Source organism: Siphateles boraxobius, unplaced genomic scaffold (assembly GCF_051911475.1).
Source record: "Siphateles boraxobius isolate OS27281-9 unplaced genomic scaffold, OSU_SipBor_1 32, whole genome shotgun sequence".
In the NCBI taxonomy this organism is placed as follows: Eukaryota; Metazoa; Chordata; class Actinopteri; order Cypriniformes; family Leuciscidae; genus Siphateles; species Siphateles boraxobius.
Window position 1 is genome coordinate 2,681,455 of NW_027508942.1, and position 22,210 is coordinate 2,703,664.

At 39.1% G+C, this 22,210-nt stretch overlaps 1 protein-coding gene across 3 annotated transcripts in view; it reads right to left on the bottom strand.

The window, feature by feature from the left end:
* Positions 1 to 22,210, bottom strand: part of sipa1l3 (signal-induced proliferation-associated 1 like 3) — a 91,304-nt gene that overhangs the window by 3,949 nt on the left and 65,145 nt on the right. For all 3 annotated transcript variants that reach the window (XM_077194516.1, XM_077194518.1, XM_077194517.1), the window contains 14 exons: positions 19,480 to 19,637; positions 18,735 to 19,320; positions 17,717 to 17,991; positions 10,451 to 10,687; positions 10,170 to 10,346; positions 7,708 to 7,829; positions 6,401 to 6,513; positions 5,887 to 6,317; positions 4,316 to 4,540; positions 4,056 to 4,218; positions 3,782 to 3,974; positions 2,863 to 3,012; positions 1,689 to 1,815; positions 1,458 to 1,539 (listed from right to left, as the gene is read on the bottom strand). In XM_077194516.1, coding sequence (XP_077050631.1) covers positions 1,458 to 1,539; positions 1,689 to 1,815; positions 2,863 to 3,012; positions 3,782 to 3,974; positions 4,056 to 4,218; positions 4,316 to 4,540; positions 5,887 to 6,317; positions 6,401 to 6,513; positions 7,708 to 7,829; positions 10,170 to 10,346; positions 10,451 to 10,687; positions 17,717 to 17,991; positions 18,735 to 19,320; positions 19,480 to 19,637 — 3,039 coding nt within the window. The remainder of the gene's footprint in view (positions 1 to 1,457; positions 1,540 to 1,688; positions 1,816 to 2,862; positions 3,013 to 3,781; positions 3,975 to 4,055; positions 4,219 to 4,315; positions 4,541 to 5,886; positions 6,318 to 6,400; positions 6,514 to 7,707; positions 7,830 to 10,169; positions 10,347 to 10,450; positions 10,688 to 17,716; positions 17,992 to 18,734; positions 19,321 to 19,479; positions 19,638 to 22,210) is intronic.

Consider the following 22,210-nt stretch of genomic DNA (forward strand, 5'->3'; position numbering starts at 1 on the left):
AGTCGCTGCAACCTTTCCTGCAACCGGAGTAAATCTCAATTTAATGCTGTAATCGACGTTTTCACGATTAGTTCATCCCGACAGCTGTAATAGTAGAAACGCAGTAAAAGATTTCGAGAGAGTTTCACATGTAATACTTGCAAGATGTTAGCCAATCACAGCAGTGGGCGTTTACACGTCTCACAGCAGCAGACACGCCCCTTCCACCGGAGCGCTCAAATCAGAGGGCTAAAATCAGGGTAGAAAACGGCCTTTTATTTCTAAATTATGACAATTTTTTATGTAAAAATCATACTAACATTATAAGTGCACCTCAGGAAACGTTATAAAAAATGCAGTTCATGACCTCTTTAACTGTCCAGGGTGAAGTACGGATGTGCACAGGTAATCAGCTAGTCGAGTACTTTTTCTGCACCAACTATACCACAAGTAAAACTACACAAATGGATTTTATTTGCATCATGTACTGAATCCTTCACCTAAATCTCGCTTTCAAGAGTGAATGTGTGACGTTGTGTTCAGAGATCCAAGTGCGCTACTATTTTTATTCTTTATAGTGCTGCAGGAATGAGTCTTAAAACTTGGAAACTAGTAAGCAATTCTTTTTTTCAACAAAGAATAGTCAAAAGGTTTCTTTTTTTTCAAAGTAAAACTAAAAAACTTTTTTAAAATTTTTTTTTTGGTTAAATGCCTGAAATAAGGTCTGTGGTTCACACAAGCTCGAGATATTTTCATGTTTTATTCTACAACATAAAATACATCAGCAAAACCCCAGTGGAATCTTGAGAAAAAGTTTTTATGTGTCTTTAAAAAGGCGGTTGCTAAGAAGTGGCTAAATGGGATTACAGTGGTTGTCTGGGACATTAAACATCGTCACGATGAAACAGGAAACTCATCCACTGACTAATCCTCTTTGTGTCACACTCTCTTGCAAACTATTCAAACTTAAACTTTCCAACTTGTAGGTGTCTGAACTAGGTTTTTACTTCTGGCCATTGTATTTAGGCTTCAAAATGTATAAAAGTTAAGTTAATTTGTGAAGATGATGAACAAAACAGCTTATTTTATGCAATAATCCAAAAGCCAACGGAGAAATCCTAATGTTTTTTACTGAGGGAAAACCAGTATGATGCCAACTTCTGGGTTGGCCTACAAAAATACATCATCTCTGCAGCGCTCTATAGATATGCTGCTAATATATATCTGCTATCTGCTTTTATGATGGAAACTTGGTTACTTATCAGGGGTGCGTTTCCCAAAAGCATCGTTAGCCAACTATGGTCGCAAGTTCCGTTGAACTCTGTTGGTAACAGATTGGTTTGTGAATAAAATATTAACATTTTCAAATAATCAAATACTTGTTTTGTTTTAAGTGTTCCTCAACTACAAAATTACTCAAAAAACCCATCCCTATTGAACCTGTCCTGTGCTGGTCAGATCCCTCCGATGTAACTCACTTTTTCAAGATCAGTGTTCAGCTGTTTCAGCATGACTTCCAGATGATACAGACGTCCAGACAGGTCATTAGGAACCTCTTCACTGCAACACACACATTAAAAACAAGTTTTTAAAATTCTTAGTTGAATACCCATCCAAAACTTTATGTAAAATTGCATAGACAATGTTGTCCCCTTGGTCTAAATACAAACTGCATCCACTGAGAGGAAGAGCAAGTATAGATACAGTACCTGCTGATAGTAGGAGTGGTGCGGGGAGTCTGTGGCGTGTGGAAAGGCACCGGACTGATGACGGGTCTCAGCTCATTGCTGCCCGCGTGAGACTCAGACAATGAGAACAAAGAAACAGCTCTTTGCACTGTAAAAAAAAAAACATGCAGTCATAATTAATCATTAAGATCACCAGTGTGATGAATGACTCTGCAACATTCCCATGTAGTATGACATTTATTAAAGACACAAAACAAAGTCAAAGGCAAAGTCTGTAAATCACGCAGAGTCATGTGTTTACACTCTTCTGCGGATTCATCCTACAAATGGCATCAACTTTATATGGAATTTCCACCACAGAAGAAAAAAATCATGCTTTGGTATTTCATAATTATTATTAAGTTGAAATGGAATAAAGTGTCAAAAATCTGAGAAAAAAAAACTACATTATGAAAAAAGTCAAACTTTTTTCAAACAGTCAAACAAGAAAAAAAATTAAATAGTCATAATTATGAGATAAAAAAAACTAAATTACAACAGATGAAATTATGAAATAAGTCAAAGAGATAAAAAGTAAAAATTATGAGACTACATATGTAAATTACAACAAAGTTGAAATGATGAAATAAGTCAACTATGAGAAAAAAAGTACATGATAATTATGAGACTAAATAATAAACTAAATTACGACAGTTGAAATAATGAAGTAATAACATATAATTATGAGAAAAAAACTAAATTACAACAGATGAAACTATGAAATAAGTCAAAATTATGAGTCATTTTATGAGATAGTCAAAATAATGAGACTACATATCTAAATTTCAACAAAGTTAAAATGATGAAATAAGTCAACTATAAGAAAAAAAGTCATAATTATGATATAAACTAAATTACGACAGTTCAAATTATGAAATAATAAGATATAATTATGAGATAGGAAAACATGTAAATGATGAAATTGAAATTATGAAATTAGCCATCAATTATGAGATTCCAATCATTGAAAACCATCATGGCGAACAGCGCGCATCTCTCAACTGAAGTAAATAATCTTTTATCTATCGGATTTGATATATCGGCCTAATTTTCTTATCGGATCGATAACGATAACATAAAAAATTACCATTTATCAGCCGAAATTGATATGTGGTCGATATATCGTGCATCCCTAGTAGAAACTGTGGCCTCATACCTTCATATGCTTTGGCTGCATTGACGAGGCTGGACCACTCCAGTCCACAGGCAGTGTCAGGAAGAGGCATGAGTCCAGGGTCCAGTCTTCTGAGAGGAGGAACCTTATCCCTCACCTCAGTCAATGACAACTCTGATGCAGACAACGGTACTGGAGGAACAACAAATGCACAGTTTATTCCAATGCTATTAGCAGATAACAGTAAAGGATGCCAACTGACTATAGGTGCATCCCAATTCATGAACTTATGCACTATTCTATGACATTAAGTATAAATAGTGCAAGTAGTGCGTTCACACTGAAAATTCCTTTTATTATTTTATTATATATTATATATTACTTTAAATATCTGGATAATGCACTTAATTAACGGAAGAAAAAAAGTGGGGAATGTTGGACACTTCATGCACTCAACTGCGGAGGGGGAGGGGCATAAGACTCCGATGTTGTATGACAAAATTTGAAATTGTTGCAGTCTTTCTCCATTTTTAAGAAAAATCTTAAGGAAAAATTGCTCATAACATATGATTGTTGAACATTTCGTAAGAGTTATACTTGTGCTGAGATCGTCGGTTTGCTGTTTGTGTTTTTATATATTTGTTTATTTTTGTGTCTTTGGTATATTGAGTTTTTGGTTTGTATATTATATGTTGTATATTTATGTTATTGGGCCCCCTCCTAAAAGCTTTTAGTAGCTTCTTTGGGGTTCTCCATTTTCACGCGACTTACATATGACCATTGTTCTTCTGAAATTGTGTATAAATGATATTATGATAACGTGTGAAATAAACGAAAAAAATAAAAAAGTAACCTTATAAAATTCATACACTACACAGATGAGTACATAGTGCATACAGTAAGTACACAGTGTATAGTGCGTCATTTGTGATGCAACTTATGACTAGCAAATGACACCCACCTTTCTTACTGGGCACGAGGGCTCCCAGGTTGGTGTTGTGACCGTGGCGACGAATAGGCAGCGTGCAGGTGAAGAGAAGGTCACTGGGCGGCACTTGTCCTTCAAAAAGAGGCGTGCTTGCATAACTAGAATCTCTCCGTCCACTGCACAGACTCTCATCTGAGAATGTACGTTGCAGGGTCCGATGAGGAGACTGTAGAGGAGAATGCTCAAATCATTGATGTGTTTACAAGCAGAGTTTTGCAGCCTTTTCAGTGTTTGTGTGTGTTCTCACCGCATCCCGTGATGGTGTATCCGCAGGGTTGTCCATAATGATGAGCTTTTTCAAGTCGTCTTCAATGGTGCTCTTGTGAGATCTGCGTGGTGAGCGCAGGTCCCTCAGAGAGGCACGTAACCGAGGCTGTCCGAACACGTTCTTACTGTTCATATCCACCTGCCTGAAAGCACACACAATAACCAGGACATTCATATATGTGATGCATCCATTTCATAATCTAACACAAATATGAAAATGCGTTTTATAAACATTTGTACTTGTTGCTGTTGCTGTCAGTGGAGGTGGTGCTGGTTGCTGTGATATTCTCCTCCTGTTGCCATGCACTCTTGCTTTTACTAAATGACTTGGGGGCGGAGCTTGACAGCTGGGCGGAGCTTGACAGCTGGGCGGAGCCTAACGTGGGTGTGACTGTTGAAGATCTGAAAGGCCGGGGTTTATCGGCCACAGCAGGGGTCTTAAACCCTTGGGGGGTATAGCAGGCCCTAAATACACACAATTCAGATGTTTGGGGTCATTAAGATTTCTCTTATGAATAAGAAGTCTCATCTGCTCACCAAGGCTGCATTTATTTGATCAAAAATACAATTAAAACCGTAATCTTTACAATTTAAAATAAGGGTTTCTAATCTATTTCAAATTGTAATTTACTCCTGTGATCAAAGCTGAATTTTCAGCATCATTACTCAAGTCTTCAGTGTCACATGAACTTTCAAAAAACATTCTAATATGATGATTTGCTGCAAAGGAAACATTTCTTAATATCAATGTTGAAAACAGTTTTGCAGCTAAATAGGTTTATAGAAATTGTAAAACATTTTTATTTTGTAAGGATTCTTTGACAAATAGAACGTTGAAAAGAACAGCATTTATTTAAATATCATTTTTTAGAATAGAATAGAACATCTTCACTTTTGATCAAATGAATGCATCCTTGCTGTATAAAAAGTATTAAAGGGGTAATATGCTATTTTAAATTCACATGCTGTAGATTATTGCAGCTCTGTTCCCAATCTGTCTGATTTCTACAAAGCCCCTCCTTCCGAAAAGCTCAGAGTGCTCTGATTGGCCAGCTGACCCAGTGCGTTGTGATTGGCCAATCACCTCAAGCGTGTCGGAAATTTAACACCCCTCACCATAATCCCAAGCTTCAGCTTCCAAGGCTTTAAGCAATTTTAAACACAAAGTTTATAATAACATCGTCAGTTCGAGCTCAGTTGGATTCTGAAAATGTGGATGATCAAGCCTATCGATCGAAAACCAACTTTGCAAGCATGACTTGAGCAGAATGTTTCATAGCCTGCGTTGTACTCTCAGGTTCAGGAATCGATCCTCCTTAAATGCACTGTGCACAAACAAACTTAGGTTGTACAACTCAAGAACAACTTCATAAATAAATCTTTGCCTCTGATTCCTAATATTATACATTTTTGGAAGGCCAAAATGTTTGGAAGGAGTTTTGCTTTCGTGTCCAAACACACAGCGTCTCTACGACATGATGAGAACACTACCAGTCATTGAAGCCTCTTCTTCTCTTGTACGCCATTACCGGTATGCTAATATTTCACATTGTTTGAGGAAGTTATATCTCAACTTTGATCGAGGTGTTCCAGGCAGGTCTGGATCAGTGTTCTCTGTTAGACAGAATAAATCCCTTTGTGTGAGACTGAGCTTTGTAACTTTGCAGATCGTATTCAAGCACAAACAGATACATTACACAATAAAGGAAAAGGAAAACATCAAAAAGCATCATATCATATAACCCCTTTAATTTCCTGAATGACTCAAACTTTTATACAATGTTCTTTACATTTCAGAATAAACACAATACCTTGCTTTGAAGTTGTCAGCATTGCCCGATCCCGGAGGGGGGAATGTGCGTGTGCGGTAGTTCTTGCTTTGACTGGCTGATGTAGCGATGACGGGTGATGACTCCCTGCGCCGCCCGTCTCCGGCTCCTGACAGATCCTGCAAGCCACTGTAGGTAGCAGAGCCATGCAGGGGTTTGTGGGGGGTTCCTGCAAGACTTCGGCTAGGTTTGGCTCCTTTAGTGTTGGGACTTGGTGTGTAGAGAGATGCATCGATGCCACTGTCACTGGACCCTCCCTTGCCCATTAGGTCCGGGTCGGGGTCTGAGGGGTCACTCAGGACACCGGAAACGCCACCTCCCATCCCGTCAAACCAGCGCTCGTCGCTGTGACTGCTGGAAGCATTGCTGGAGAGTGTGTTACTGCTGGAGTGACTGGAATAGTGTGCCTCACCCTGAGAGAGAGCAGAGAGATTAGTACATGAGAGACAAATGAAACAGCTTCCTTGTTATCATGATGATGAGGACGACTGCTCACCTTAGAGTGCCGGTTTGGAGAGTCTTTCCCTGCAACGTCCTGTCGGGTCTGTCTTCTCTGAGCGGAGGCGACTGACACACCTCGTGATGATGCAGGAACATGCCACATGGGCTCTGTCCAACACACAAACACAAACAGCTGAAGCCCAGTTCACACTGACAGAATCAGTCACTCTCATTGAAAATTAATGACTTCCTGTCGATTTGTACCTGGCTGGCAGTGTGAACGTCCCCTTAAGGGTGTTTAACACTCTTTATTTTGCTTGATTATTTGTTGCATTTCTTTCAGGCCCTGGTTATACCTGGTTTTAAGATGCGTTTTGGTCGATTGGATCACAAGTGGACGATGCTAAATACAGGAGTAAATGGGTCTAAAACGTTTTGAGCTTGTCCACTTTCGAGCAATCCAGAGGAAGTCAAAAACGCATTGGACCGGATTGCTTTTGTAGGGATTGAATGTGTTCGAACAGCCACAAAAGACTGTCTTCTCTCCGTCTACTGACCTAATGTGATAACATTCAGGAAACGCTCTAGCCAGACGGGATTTAAACTTTGTTGGCTGAAGACCCACGTTTGGTTTGAAGATAAGAAACATACTAAGCACAATGTTCTCTCACCATTCCTAAATTCTAACACACACTCACAGCGTTCGGCTGGTCTTACGGCTGTCAGAGCAGAAACTAAAGCTGCTGTTCTCCATTAGATTGAAACATCTGAAAAAGCCTGTACATTTACCTGCTCATAGACCCTCCCCTCGTAGAAATCAGGACAGAAGTGATTGAAAGTGGACAAAAGAGACAGATTGAGACACTAGGTGTAAACGGGTATGTGTCTCCATTATCTACTTATGATCCGATCGACCAAAACGCATCTTAATCCCAGATGTAAACAGGGCCTCAGTTTAGCATTTCTATACTATTATATATGTATATTTAACTTCTTATTTCAGTTTTAGCTTTAGTAATTTCAGTAATTTTAGCACTGCAATTTAATTTAGTTGACAGGGCAACTTTTATGTAATATTTTTATTTTATTACAATCAAGAAAAAGATATTTAGTAGTTGAAATTTTAGTTAAAAACAACATAAATCAGAGTCAATCCATCACTCAGTTTACACCTGAATATCAGCATACTAATGGCTATCTCACAGCCTCTGATCACCAGTAGGTTTGATAAACCCTTTATTCTGAGTGTATCCAGCAGAGGGCAGAGTTCACACAGCGAGGGGGCGGTACACACAAAAACATTTACAGCAGTCTTTGTTTAAGGACTGGAGCTCTATAAATGTCTTTGTTGTGTTTGTTTACCTGATTTGTTGCGTTCCATCGTGCTTTCTTGGCTAGTGAAACCAGATGACGATTCTCCACTGGAGCCGTCAATAGAAACATGTGGGTCAAATGGCTGGAGAGACCGCTGGACTGACCCAAACCTACACACACAACAAATATCAATGTTACTAAATATATTCTTATTTGGCTTACTTGATCAGGTTGGCTGACATGCCATTGGAGAGCAGGGTTTTGGAGAAAGGGCATGTGGTGGAATTAGCAAAACAGGGGAAATCGCTTACAACAGCTTGAAGTAATGTTCGCAGAGAACAAGGGACGTGACTTTAGTCAGACTTTATTGGATAGTGGAAAGGGTTTGTATGATGGTTGGAGGGGAGTTTGGTCATATCAGCCGTAAAAGAAAGCTGTCTAAGAGGCAGATAAAGTCCATTTGAAAGTTACTGTCAAATTTTTTCTTTCATATTGTGGTGTATATCTGACATACAAGAAAAGTATGCACAGATGAATAGTTCAAAATAATATTTATAACATACATTCAGAAAATAGACAGGATGAATACTTATTTCAAGCTGACTGTAATAACAGATAATGAAGACAAATATTTTATTTGGTAGTCTATAACACGCACCAATAACTAAAGCACATTATGTGCATTAAGGAACCAAACAGGGTCAATTTTGACACCGCACCACTAAGTTTGCATCATACACATGCCACATTCAATCCTGAGTCTGTTGCAACCCAAGTGTTCTGTCACTTGTCACCCTGTGGGTTTGAGTGATGTACGGCTGGATCTCATGGGACTATTAATAGCACTCATTAGCACATCTCGCTGAATCACCACCATAAACACAGTCAGTGTGAAATGTTTAACAGACTCACAGTACCACAACATCTCTATAATGTGCACACTTTAAACTGCTGATTTGTCCAGGCAAACTTTAGAAAAAAACACTTAAAGTCTATGTGAGCTAAAAGTTGCAACCAACTTTAAATTATTATTGTGGCGTATTGATTTCAAGTGAAATGAAATGTTGAACAGAGGGCCAGGGTCATATCAGCGGCTTCATCTCTTCACTGATGTTAGAAGGAAGTGGTTAAGCATGATCCGCCCCAGGCCGTCAAACTGACATCATCAGAGAAAGAACACTATTTTCAGATTTTGACCAAAGATTACAAAAACAATTTATTTCTGTGAGTTTACAACAAACCTAGTAATTTGCACTAAAAAAGTAAAAAAGGTACATTTTGATTTCATGCAGACTTTAAAATATGGGTCAAAAACACAATCAGCAGAATTATCCCCGTCATTAAGCTCTTTGTAAACTCTAAATATTTAAGGTTTGTCATGGGAATGGTGTTTGGAGGGGACAAGCTCTAATTAGATGCACAATAACCAGGATATGCTAATCAATGACACACTTTTTATAATTACATTAAATATAAATGCATGTGAACACTGAAATGGGGAAAAATAAGAAAGTCGTCGACATGATTTTTTGTTCTCCCTCGGTGAACAATTCGGTGTACGTTAACTCTCGTTCAAAAAAGGATAGTTCACAACAAGTTCCGCTGGTTGAACTGGGTAGCCAAACATCAAGCACACAATAGGGCGCCATGACTGTCTATACATGCCATGATCTCGGTTTTATACATGTATACAATCATACACAAACACACCGTGAATCAGCACTGTAGGTCTAGCTGATACATGCCTCAACCACAGCCTCTCATAAACCATCAGACACACCCACCGATGACGTTAAACAGCGCCTGGAGATGTTCATTTCTACCCTCACTAACAGTTATGGCATTCAGTAGTATCAGTTTTCAATAGTGCATGGAAAAATAATGAATATTTACACTATGTGAGAGCACTTCAGATTTATTAATAATGTCTCTGACAGCAAACATGCTAGAGTTAGATCAGTTCTTTTGTATTGAGACCAGACTGTTATTAGTCGTTCACACAGAATGTGTTTTTGCATTCCGCTTGTTTTTCTACGTAAACATGCTAGATCGACGTGTTTGACCATTGCATTAAAATTCACGTCTATTATCATGTATGTACATGATGGGGTATAAAATGTTTTGAAATTGTCCACTTCCGACCACTTACATAAAGTAATTTCAGGTCAAATCAATATTATCCATCCATCCACTAATTCAGGTGCCTTGTAACAAGTGGGATATTGTACAATTATATTGTCATTGTCACAAAATAAAAGGATATAATAATAACTGGTTGAGTTTATGTTATCCCTATATGGACAAAATGCTGGGAAACATCATCCCAAATTTCCAATGAATCCCATATCTATGAATTTTAGACATGCCATTCATTGGTAACTTAATAAATTCCTTGTGAAATTCTCATATTCTGAACTAAAATAACAGACAGCTCAGTCAAGTGAAAGTATGGCAATGTATGCAATGCCACATGCTTCAAAAAACAACACAAACATGTGACCAGCACTGACCCGTCTCGGGAGGGTTTATAGCGGACGAAGGGTCCGCTGAGTCCCGGCACTCCCAGTGCAGTGGAGTTAAACCCAGAGGCTGGACTGGAGAAACTAGCCGATGGGTTTCTGTACGCCATTCCTCTGTCCCCGCCAAGAGGAGACACACTGTAATGGTTCTCTGGGTAACTGACAGGCCTGTGGGAGGAGACGGAAATAGCTAGTGAGAAGAAAAACAAAGCCAAAATATGTGCCTAATAGTGGGTTTTCCTGAGATTTAACCATATGACGAAATGTCTCACCTTTTAGAAGAGATGTGTTGGGGCTCTCTGTATGGAACGGGGACCAGAGCTTTGTGGGTACGGCTGGGGACTGGTGGGGGTCCGCTGGGGGTCCAGCGCTGGGCAGAGCTGTGTGTACCCGGGGGACTGTCCCAACGCCACCCTGGGGTCCGTTGCCCCCCACGATACCCTGCAGCCACTGGCTCAGCTTCTCCCTTCTGCTCCATCATCTTCATCTCGTACTCCTCCGTACAGCCCCTACAAACACACAAACATTACATAAACCATTCAAATTTAAATATGCAAATACCTTCAGTACTCTAAAATCGTTCATCCGCTCATAACTCAACATATCAATATATTAATATTCATTACATTTATTTTATATAATTATACTGTAATTTATATAAATATACTGTTTAATTTATACACTACTGTCCAAAAGTTTGGGGACAGCAAGATTTTTTTTTCAGTAAGAGTCCCTTATTTAAATTCCTTACCAAGATTAAATAAATTAAAAACGGTATTATTATTAAATATTATGAACATTTAAAATGACTGTTTTGTAATTTATTCCTGTGATGCAAAGTTGAATTTTCAGAATGACTCCAGCCTTCAGTGTCACATGATCCTTCAGAAATCATTATAATATGATGAAGTGTTGGAAACCATGATTTTTGTGATTCAGGATTTCATGATTCAGGATAGAAGAACATTTATTTGAACATAAATCTTTTGTAATATTATAAACATCTTTGTCACTTGATAAAATGAATGCACCTTGCTGAATAAAGGTATTATTATAAAAGTATTTCTTAAAATCATACTGACTCCATACTTTCAAACGGTAGTGTAAATAAATGTATTATACCAATTTAAATAAATGTATTAAACTTCTGTGAACAACTACACCTCTTCACAGAGATCATAGAAACAGCCACTGAAACCGTCTGATTCTGTCACGCCCTCATTTCAAACAATATTTCCATAGAAGTCTATTTTTGCCGTTTTATATTTCAGATAAACCCAACCCTAAGCAACACGTGAATACAAAAACTGTAGGTAGACTTTAAACATGTCAGTTTCTTCCTGTCTAAATGAGTTGATCGGAATAAGCTAGAATGAGGATCAGCTGTCCGATTGGATTCGATTGCTACGCGCGACTAGGGTGATCATGACCATTTTAAAGCAGATGAAAACTCTTCATCCCGTGTTAAAGGTTAGAGATTTTAATGGATGGTTGAGCAAATGGTTCTGTAGTAATTTGAGTGTGTGCTTAAGCACAGCGGGTCTGGTTTACTGGCAGATTAGTCCCATATCCCTGTTGATCAGTACAGTAACCTCTACTGAATGCCAAACAGCATGAGACGCTCTCATCAGCGCAAGAATCCCTCTGGGTCTCTCTGCTTTCTGATGATGATGAGAAACTGATACCCACTCTGAACCCCTCACACTGTCAGCACTTTACCACAAGGACTCAAGACAAGGTAACTGTCCTTTGAGCTTTATCACTCTCATCTACCCTCATTTAGATGGTCAGTACCGATTTTTTTTTAAAGAAATTAATACTTTATTCATCAAGGACACATTAAATTGATAAAAAGTGACAGTAAAGACATTTATAATATGGCCACGTTCACACAGCAGCAGAATACAGTTGTCAGTCCTGTATTTGAGTCCGGTTACGTTCACACTCAGTTCAGTTATTTATGGGAGTGACAACCGCATTTTATAACCAAACTAACACCCGTAAATTTTCAGGACTCACAAGCGCGTTCTCAGAAATCCTGCGATGTGTGAAGCAGGCTGGACAATATATATCGATTGGACTCGTGCCATGTCAAAATGACAAGTTTTATGGACGGCGCCATCTTTGATATTACTGTTCACCTGATATTCCAGCCCTTAACCTAGCAGCACCTTCTGCTCCCTGACATCTATATTTCATACATCATATTTATTGTATGCTTTTACCTACCATCATCCTCCATTCACAGGGAGGGAGAAAAAGACAGTCAAACCGAGAGTCAGAAAGCCAAAATGAGACAAAAGAAAGCAAGGAGGAGAGAGAGAAGGAGGGGGAGAGTGGAAAGCACACCAGGCCCCACATGGTTTCTGTCTAATATACCAAAACACTCTCTTCTGAAGACCACAAGGACATCTAAACTAGCCCTGACTGACTACAGACACGTATAGAGAGCGGATGGAGACAGAGGATGTGAACTGAATACTAACTATTAACTGTATTGGTAAAACTCATGTTTATATAAACCTGCCAGAGGTCCAAAAGTCTGAGGGCTACTGAAAATACTTCCATTTAACATTTCTTTTGTGTTATAATTTAATACAACATTTTTCATTAAAAAATATATATTATAAACATGGTGAAATGACTGAACATTTACATTAAATTAAACATGAATTTAAAAATGTATTAGTATTTACTTCGCCCCCTTTTGCTTTAATGACAGCAGTTTGTGTAAAAGCTGATGATCTTCTGACTTTCTGTACAAAGATTATCATGATCAATGTCACAAATTTACTTATTTAATCAGTGACCTGGTATGGAGCCCTACACATGACATGCGGGGAGGGAAAAAAGCAAGATATTGTGGCCACAACTTCAGAATCTATTCCAGCACTTTATTCACTCCCTTTGTAGTTAAACGATGGCCACGAGTCGCGATGAAACAGAAATAGCAATGGAAGTATTGGCAGATACGGCACGATTACAAACCGTTCTCAGCACGGTTGTCCAGCCGTAAAACCGCACTGGCATAATGCGTGTAGTGACATCGCCCCTCAGGATTGGTCACTTGTCTGTTGCCTGGCTATCAGTGCGGGGCTCCAAAACATACAAATAACGTAAATCTTTAAATAGTCTTAAAATAATACAAATATTAAAGCACATATTGGTAATACTTCATATTACAGTGTCCCTGTTACATGTATTAGTGATACCAGAAATTATGCATAATTACATGCAACTAACCCTTAACCAAACCCTAAAGTATGTTGTTTATTAATATTACATAGTACTTAAATATATAATTACACTGTATCAAGGTCACCTTAAAATAAAGTGTTACTTTATGGTAACACTTTAAAATAAGGCTTTATTTGTAACATTTAACTAATGTTAAAAATGAAACCACATTGTAAAATGTTACAGAAATATTTAAGATATTGGTTACACTTTACATTACATGAACTAACAATGAAAAATACTTCCCAAATCAGTTTACTAACATTTACTAATACATTATTAAAATCAAATGTCAAATCAAATGTTGATATTATTTAATGGACCTGAGGTAACATGAACTGAAAATGAACAGATGTATTTTTATTAACTAACCTTAACAAAGATGAATACTGTAACAAATGTAATGCTCATTGTTAATATTAGTAAATTAATTTACTTGCGCATAAAGTGTTACAAATATTTATAATTTTACATCATAACGTTTCTTTGTTCAAAATTAAGACTGCCATCTTTAAAAAAACAACAACAAAAAACACCCCATATTTTCAATGTGGTCTCAGACTTTTGGACCCTACTGTACATTATGCTTAACTTAGAGAAAATGACAAATTCTCAGACAATTATCATCACATGCAGTTTCTTGTTAAAGACACATTAATGCTTCCTAATCAAACAGACTGAAGCCACGGGTGGACAAAGACTAGAAAAACCCCGAGCGTGAAATTACAGCCTCGTGTTGCTACACTGGACATCTTCCTCCTCAGCACTGAAAGAGTGCTGTCAGCTCCAACACTCCTCTTTTACTGCCATCCATCCATCTACCCATCCAACACCAACACCGTGTCCAAGTATTTTCATTCCTTTGTCATTCACAGCTGTAATATAACTGAGTTCCAGCATTTCACGTCCATCCTCTCTTTGTCTCCAAGCCCATCACTAACCTCTGCGTGTAGACCAGATTGTTGTATCGGATGTCCGCAGCAGCGCCATGAGGCTCTGACTGACAGCTGAAGTACAAACCAACCCTGACAAGCGGACACACACACACACGCTTCTGCTCTCCCCAGCCCTCCAATCCGCTCTTCCACTATGATAACAAGAGGAAAGAGAGAGAGGGAGGGAGAAAGAGGAGGGGTGTTTCTTTCCTCTGTATGTAACACCCTCCCACTTCGTTTCCCAGCGCTCAGACATGCCTCAGCATCTACGGTCTAAATATCCTCTCCCTGCATGCTAAACACGCTGTCTGTTCCCTCTCAGTGACACGCCGAACGCATTTCTTAATTAAAACCCCTTATTTATGTATTTTAAGCCCCTTTTTTTACAGGCTTTAGTCTCATGCAATCTGTTCCTCTGGCTCTCCTTGACAAACAGAGACTGGACCAGTGAGAGGGAAAAAGACGAGGGAAAGCGAAAGAGATAGAATGACAAAAAGACAAGCATGTTGAAGCATGCAATTAGCACGCTCTTTCGTTCCACTGCACAGTGTGGGTGGGGGTGTTGGGATGCATGTGTGCGCGAGAGAGAACGTTTCAAATAGAGTTTACTTGTGTAATTAACCACAACGGCCAACACATGTCCCTCTAGCATCCAATCAAACACACTGCTGAGTAATTAGTCCCTTGCAGGAGCCACTCAGCAGGAAGTTCAGAGACGTGACGCTGAACTATGCAATATAATACACAATGTGCATTAAAAGAAAAAAACTTTAGATTTTTAGGACCAAAATAAAGGGGTTTGACGTCTGCATACGTACCTTTTCGATGCAGCAAAACTGAGGCTTCACATAATCAGTTTTCATTTGTAAACTGTTCCATCCCTCTCTCCTATCCTCTTCTAACACTCTCTTTCTCTCTCTCTCTCTCTCTATCTCTCTAACACTCCCACTCACTGTTCCCCTGAGAACTGAGGCGTCTGCCAACGTTCTCAAAATCTGGTGAGTGCCTGTGTGTGTATTTGTGCGCGCGCCTGTTTGTGCACCAGACAAGGAGGAGGTACGAGCGAGAGAAACAAAAGCTTTTCCCCTCTCGTTTGAAGATGCATGTTATGTTTTTCGTATCACCTATAAAAACAGTAAACCCTCCGTGAAATCTTTGAGTTGTGTCAGAGGGGTTCCAGCTGGAGGGCATTAATTCTGCCACGAGGCTCGTCATTAATCTTTCCAAAACGAGAATGTGTCTCCAGTGGGGTGCAAAGTGCAAAAAACCAATAACAGCAGCCCTCTCAGAACTGAAATGAGCTGCTTCCCAGATTTTAGGCTTAAAGTTGTTGACGTGTTGCCTCGGCTTTTGGCTTTCTTAGTTTGGGACATTTAATATTCAACAATATTATTGATCTGCCTTACTTAAGGTGGACGATGATGCAATTTTCTTCTAGAAACAAACTTTGTTGTATTATTTTCATGTTATCTCTGTAAAGCTGCTTTGATACAATCTGTATTGTAAAAAGCGCTATATAAATAAAGGTGACTAGACATCAGTATAGAATGACTTGATGAATTGAGGTTCCTTCCTTTATCTGTCAGAGAACCTCTATTCTGTCCTGACTGCATTTATATTTTGTTTGTCTTATTCGAAGAAAAGGATTCCAGGATTGCACAGGATTTCAGCTGTGCTGCGCTCTACTAATTGTATATCTGGCATTCTTTAAAACATCCACACAAACAGGCGTAATGAAGGGATTTGATGCTCTCTCTAGATCTCTGGAACATCACAGGCAACAGTGCACTGAATGAAGGAAGCAGTCGATGCTCTTGTCTCTATATGAGACAGGCTGGAGTCCGACAGTCTTTAATGGTGTTCTCCGTTAATGATTTATCAAAGAAGAATGAGTTTAATGGAGTCACAAGAGCTATCTAACATTCTGATAAAAATGTTGGGCTAATGGCTCTTTGCTATCCTCTGCAGGGATATTCAATTAAAGTTCTAAGAGTTCCAACTAGTACAGTTTCTTCCCAGGAAATGGCCAAACAATCATAGCTTAAACGGATTCAGGAGTGAATTTCTAGTACGTAGTATGAAATCAAATAACTCAAATTAGTGCAAGAGAAATGATATGGCATTATGGCTCTCTCATCTGATTTTTAAATGCACCAATTAAGATATTTTGTCAGGGTATGTATGGGAGCAGTGTACAAAAACACAAATTAATATAAATAAGTCAATTGTTACTGAAGCTTAATTCAGCTTCAAACATGTCTTATTTTAAAATGTCACACCAGAATTCCTCAAATCTGGCCCTGAATCCTCAAAGCCTCAAACTTCCTGTAATTTTCTAGTAGAGCCGGGATCACACTGTATGATTTATAGTAGTTCTTTATGAATGCTGCCATTTAGACTGTACGGACATGATTCTCGCTGCAAGCCATGTCACACTGTGGGATCTCAGTTGTCAATGTCAGACTGTGCGATGACAGTCAAGACGCGTTTAAAATGGACACACACAAGGAGACATGTCCAGAGTTTTACATCATCAATCCGTGACGTTTAGTGATGCGAGCTGCATTTACATGCATGATAGAAATGGTGGCTAGCAAAAAAAAAACAAAAAAAAAAAACTCTAGTGTTAATTTTGGGCATTGCTTTTCTTGGAAAGGAAACTGGAAAAAAATGAAGATGATGTGTGTGGAGCAAGTGGTGGTTTGCTGTTGTCTCACTAATTGCATCATCAGCTTCGGTGCTCGTATTGATTTTTGATTTGATGGTTGTTGCAGGATAAGTCACACTACAGGACTGTGCGTCAAATCTTCTGACACTGGCAGAAATTTGTAGGTGGTCAAATTTTATAGCAATTGTATTGGCTGTCAGTAAACATGTCAAACTAATGATCGAAGACTTCAGATTTTAGCCTAGGATAAGAGGAATCTTTTAGGATTCACAAAATTTGTCTCAGGTGGCCAAATCGTGGATAAAATTGCACAGTGTGAAACAGGCTTAACTGTTTTGAGGAACACTGTGATAAACATTGTATATGAATACCAGAACAACATTGGATAAGAACCCTACAGTGTGAATGTATAATGTATTGTAAACAACTAGGAAAAGATAGCTTATATAATAGGAAGCAACTGCCATTCCTCTACCATTGTGTGTGTGTGTGTGTGTGTGTGTATATATATCTCATGGATCTCATATCTCATGAATGCTGCTTCAGATGCGGCTTCTGTAATCTAATATTATATTATATCTAATAATATTTAATGTTTTGCAAGGTGGTTGACTGACACACAACAGACAGCATTTGATTTCTCAAACAGCAGCCATCTCACCCTCAAACTCAAAAAGTGCATATTCCCAAAGGCTCACCTGCGGGCCCCACCCTCTTCATAAGGTGGAATAATGACCACTTTTACAGTGACTGACGTCCGCAGTAAGTCGATCATCTGCTCGTGGGAGAGCGTCACCGCTGCAACCTTGCAGATTTCCACCAATCGGCTACCCTGCCGGAGTCCCGCCTGCCAAGCGAAACCGTATTCCTCCACTTCGGACACCGTTCCGTCCAAACGCACATGGAAACCAAGCTGGCCTAAACCATTACGTCGCAATGTCATATCAACCGTCTCACAACCTACAGTCAATGCCTGCAAAAGAAAAAAAAGAGACAGATAGGAGTTTAGAGACTATAAGGGTGTGTTCACATTTCCACTTAGTCCACTTAGCGTTCACATTGGCATTTTAACACTGAACCTAAAGGCATTTGGATATGTTCACAACCTGATTGGTCGGCTTTTATTAGACATATTTTGCGACGAAACTTACAGAACATCCAAAAACGATGCTGTGTTCTAAGCTAAATTCACTCACCCTACATATGATGGTATTTTGATCAGCTGATAACTCGTGAAGAGCTTATAAAATGTGTAAAGGAGTCAAAACAGCATCAGGAATCCCTCCGTCACACAAACTAAGGTCTGCTGTGAGGAGACGCTGTTCTGATGCCTGAACTGAACTGTGATGGGCAACATCACGACTGTCACGAGAAAAAACGGGTATGCTTGAGCATTCTGTCCTTTTTAGGGTTGCATCTTGTGACATCATGTCCTTATTTTTGTTCATTTAGATGTCTTTGGACGGTGTTGCGTTCATATTTCATACGAACCGCACCAGAGTTTTTTTGGAAGCGCAACGAGACCCATCTTTTCAACGGTCTCGGTTTGGATTCAGATGGCAGCGTTCACACTTATTCAAATGAACCGCACTAACAGAGCAATCGCTCCAGGGTTCGTTTTAATCGAACCAAAATGCCAAGTGTGAACACACCCTACAAGGCACATCCCATAATGCAAAACAATAACTTAGCCATCTATGCATGTTGTATCAGTACCTTAAGTCTCTGCAGCACCTCTCTGATATCTTGTGCGCTGCCCTCGGGAACCCGTAAGGCCACATGGTCTCCTCTGCCATAGAAAATCTTCAGCGCAAGTCTTTCTGCCATCCAGCCAATCACATCAGCACAGAAACAGTTAAACACCACCTCTTTGGTGGAGCGGTCCGCCAACACTATATACTCATTGGAGATGGCAAGAGCACAAGGAAGCTCGGCGCCTCCTCCACTGTAGTCCTGCGCAAGTACACGCCAAATAAGAGCCCCGGCGGCACCCATTTCTGCTGCTTCGCGAGCCCGGACGCGTTCTTTGCGTTTGGAGGCCAGAGAGATGAGATTGTTCAGTTTGCCAGCAGTGTCGAGCGGTGTAGTGGAAACACAGTTCTCCGCCAGGTCCCGCAGGTATCCTTGGCGCGTGCGGGTTGCCATGGCGTGAAACTTCTCTGATTTATGTGCAGCATTCTCTGCATTAATGATCTTGGCCAGCAGAAAAGCACGAAAGGCAGCGGGGTCACGGAACATCATGCCATTTGAAGGTATCGCCGGACCAAACGGAGGGACGTCCTTCATGCGGGTCACTGCCACACTATAAGAAGAAAAACAAGAGCAAATGGCGTATTTCAACCAATCCCAGCAGAGCTTTCGGTCACTGAACTATATTTTATATGACATATCTCAAAAATCAGCTACAGGCAAAACATGCAATAATGTGCTTAGCAAGGGTTGCTATGGAAACAAGGCCAACCTGTAGCAGGTGTTGTCAGAGCAAGGGTTGTGCACACGGACAATGACGAACACGTGCTGGAAGTGAGAGCGAATATTCTGTGGAGTGAACGGATGGGCTCCCGGCTCCTGGAATATAATAGTGACTATATCATTTCCTATGTGCCTCTTCCTCAGAAGCTGTGAAAGAAATGAAAGAGAAATTTAAGAAAATGCTGCCACAGTGCCAGGGGTGTTGCTCTGCGTTTGCTAGGGCGTTCTAGATGGTTGCCAGGTCTCAAACCAGCCGACAGTCTTATGCATATTGCACACAAAACTAGCAAGCTTTACTCTGATTGGCTGACTTTATTCTGGAAGTGAGGAGACACTGGGTTTTTTAATCAGTCTGACTGGAAACAAATGAACTGTCAATTAAACAGTTTTTACATAAAATAAATAAATAAATAATAATAGTAATAATTTTAGAGATTACAGTGAAAAAGTGTTAACTGACACTCCCAGATTTTTTAATCCAAAAATATTAAAAATGTTACTTGAAAAATCATTTTATGTTTCTTGATTTCAACATCATCTTATTTTTTTGTTATCAGTTATTTTGTTATCAGTTACGAGTTTTATGTTATATATATATAATAAAAAAAAAAAAAAAATATATATATATATATATATATATATATGAAGTTCTGGCAACCACATGCAACTTTTTCATATTTTTGAAAGACACTTAAGACTTGTGAGGCACTCTATATGAAGATTACACTAGATGGTCACAAAAGGGTCTCCATGATATTTTAGAGTCTGGATATGGCTCAGATCTTTCCTTCAACAAGTCCTACTTTGTTTAATGCACACAATGTACCCTTAAAAACAGATATAAAAAAGAGATTGCAAGTGTGGAAGAGTAGAAGAGAGAGAGAGAGAGAGAGAGAGAGAGAGAGAGAGAGAGAGAGGGAGAGAGAAAGAGAGAGAGAGACAGAGAGTGAGAGAGAGTGAGAGTGAGAGAGAGAGAGAGAGAGAGAGAGAGAGAGAGAGAGAGAGAGGATAGAGTGTTCTGTTGAAGGACACAGAAAAAAAAAGTGGGAACTGGCAGAAATATCTTCATACAGACACAGAGGTGTGAAAAACCTGTTAACAGCACTGCAGCTCAAATCTGTGAGACAGAAACGGAAACACAAGCAATAAAATGTACTTACGTTGTTAAAAGATCATCCTGTACTAGGATTACATTTCCTGAAGGAAATACTGGTGAGTGCAAGAAAGCAAAGGTGTAGTGCATATCTTAGGTAATCTAAGGTTTTGGTTATTGGTAAATGAAATGACTTATCTGAGTCTGTTTGCCATGGTCACAACCAGACTGATCTCATGAAATGGCGTATGTATGACACGCCAATTCGTATTTCCATTTTTGGCGCGCTATCAACACGCATAATCGCTTTTCAGCGTGTTTATCAACGCCTTTGACTTAACGTTATATTACTGTATTATGTATATATAGATATATGACCTACCCCAACCCCGTCCCTAAACCTACCCGTCACTGGGGTTAATACCATTTATGAGTGTTCTCCTACCATCCTAGGAAAAAAAAGATCGCTCCACAGATGTAGATATAGATTTTGCTTCGTTTCACTCAGACATTTAACGGCGTACACATACACGCGGAATCACTCGGACATTTAATGGCGTAGACATACACGCAAAAGATTTCGGCGTGGACATACACGCGGATAGCTCAAAATGCGTATAGATAACACGCCACTTGACTTGAAAGTGGCGTGTATGTTTACGCAAAGTCATGATGTCATGTTGTCACAACACTGATTCAACATATTTGCTCTCTAAGGGCAGGATTTTGGCCAAATTCATGATAGCATTACATGTATCCTTGATGGAGAAAGTAATCCCAGAATGCACGGCAAAAAGCTCAGTGAAAACAAATCCAAGATGGCTCTTTTGGAACTCTATTGGAAACACTTGAGTAAGTGGAGTCCTAAATGTGAGGATTTATACATACAGCTATATTAAGCAACGCAACTGTTTTCAGCATTGATAACATAATTATTTTCAAATTTATATTCCAAATCAGTGCAAACAAGGCAGCTATAGAATGATAAAAAACTATTTAATTAATGGAAAGTTTTCACCAAATGAAAAAAAGATCAACCCTTTTTTTGTGCATAGATATTAAGTGGATATAACATTACTTTCATATGAAAAACAAAAGATCTGCACTCGCTTGTGACTTCTTAATGAATTATTAAATTAAATTTGATTCACTGAAGGCGGCTGATTGCCGAAACGTTTCATGATCCATGTGCTTTGCTGCATTATAAAAAAAAGAATAATTCATTAAGACACAAGCGAGTGCAGATCTTTTGTTTTTCATTTGGAAATTAATGGAAGGTTTTCATAATAAAAAAAAATTAAAAACAAAAATAAAAAAATAATAAAAAATGCATAAAAAATACATAAATCAGTTATACACCTAAAGCTGAAATTAGAAAAGAAATAAATAGATTCTGTATGTTCATTGTCAGGATGAATGAACTGCAGAAGTTTATCAGTTTAATACGAACTCTAATCAGAATGTTTGAGGAAAGTCATTACAGTTCTGCCTGGCGAGCAATGCAGCAAAAAAGCCATTCTCCTCTGTTATGTATGGAGTTGATTTGTCTATTCTAAGCTGTGAACGGGGCTGTGTATGTGTGCTCTGCGAGTCACACGGACTCATTTGAACTCTCTCTAAAGTACTA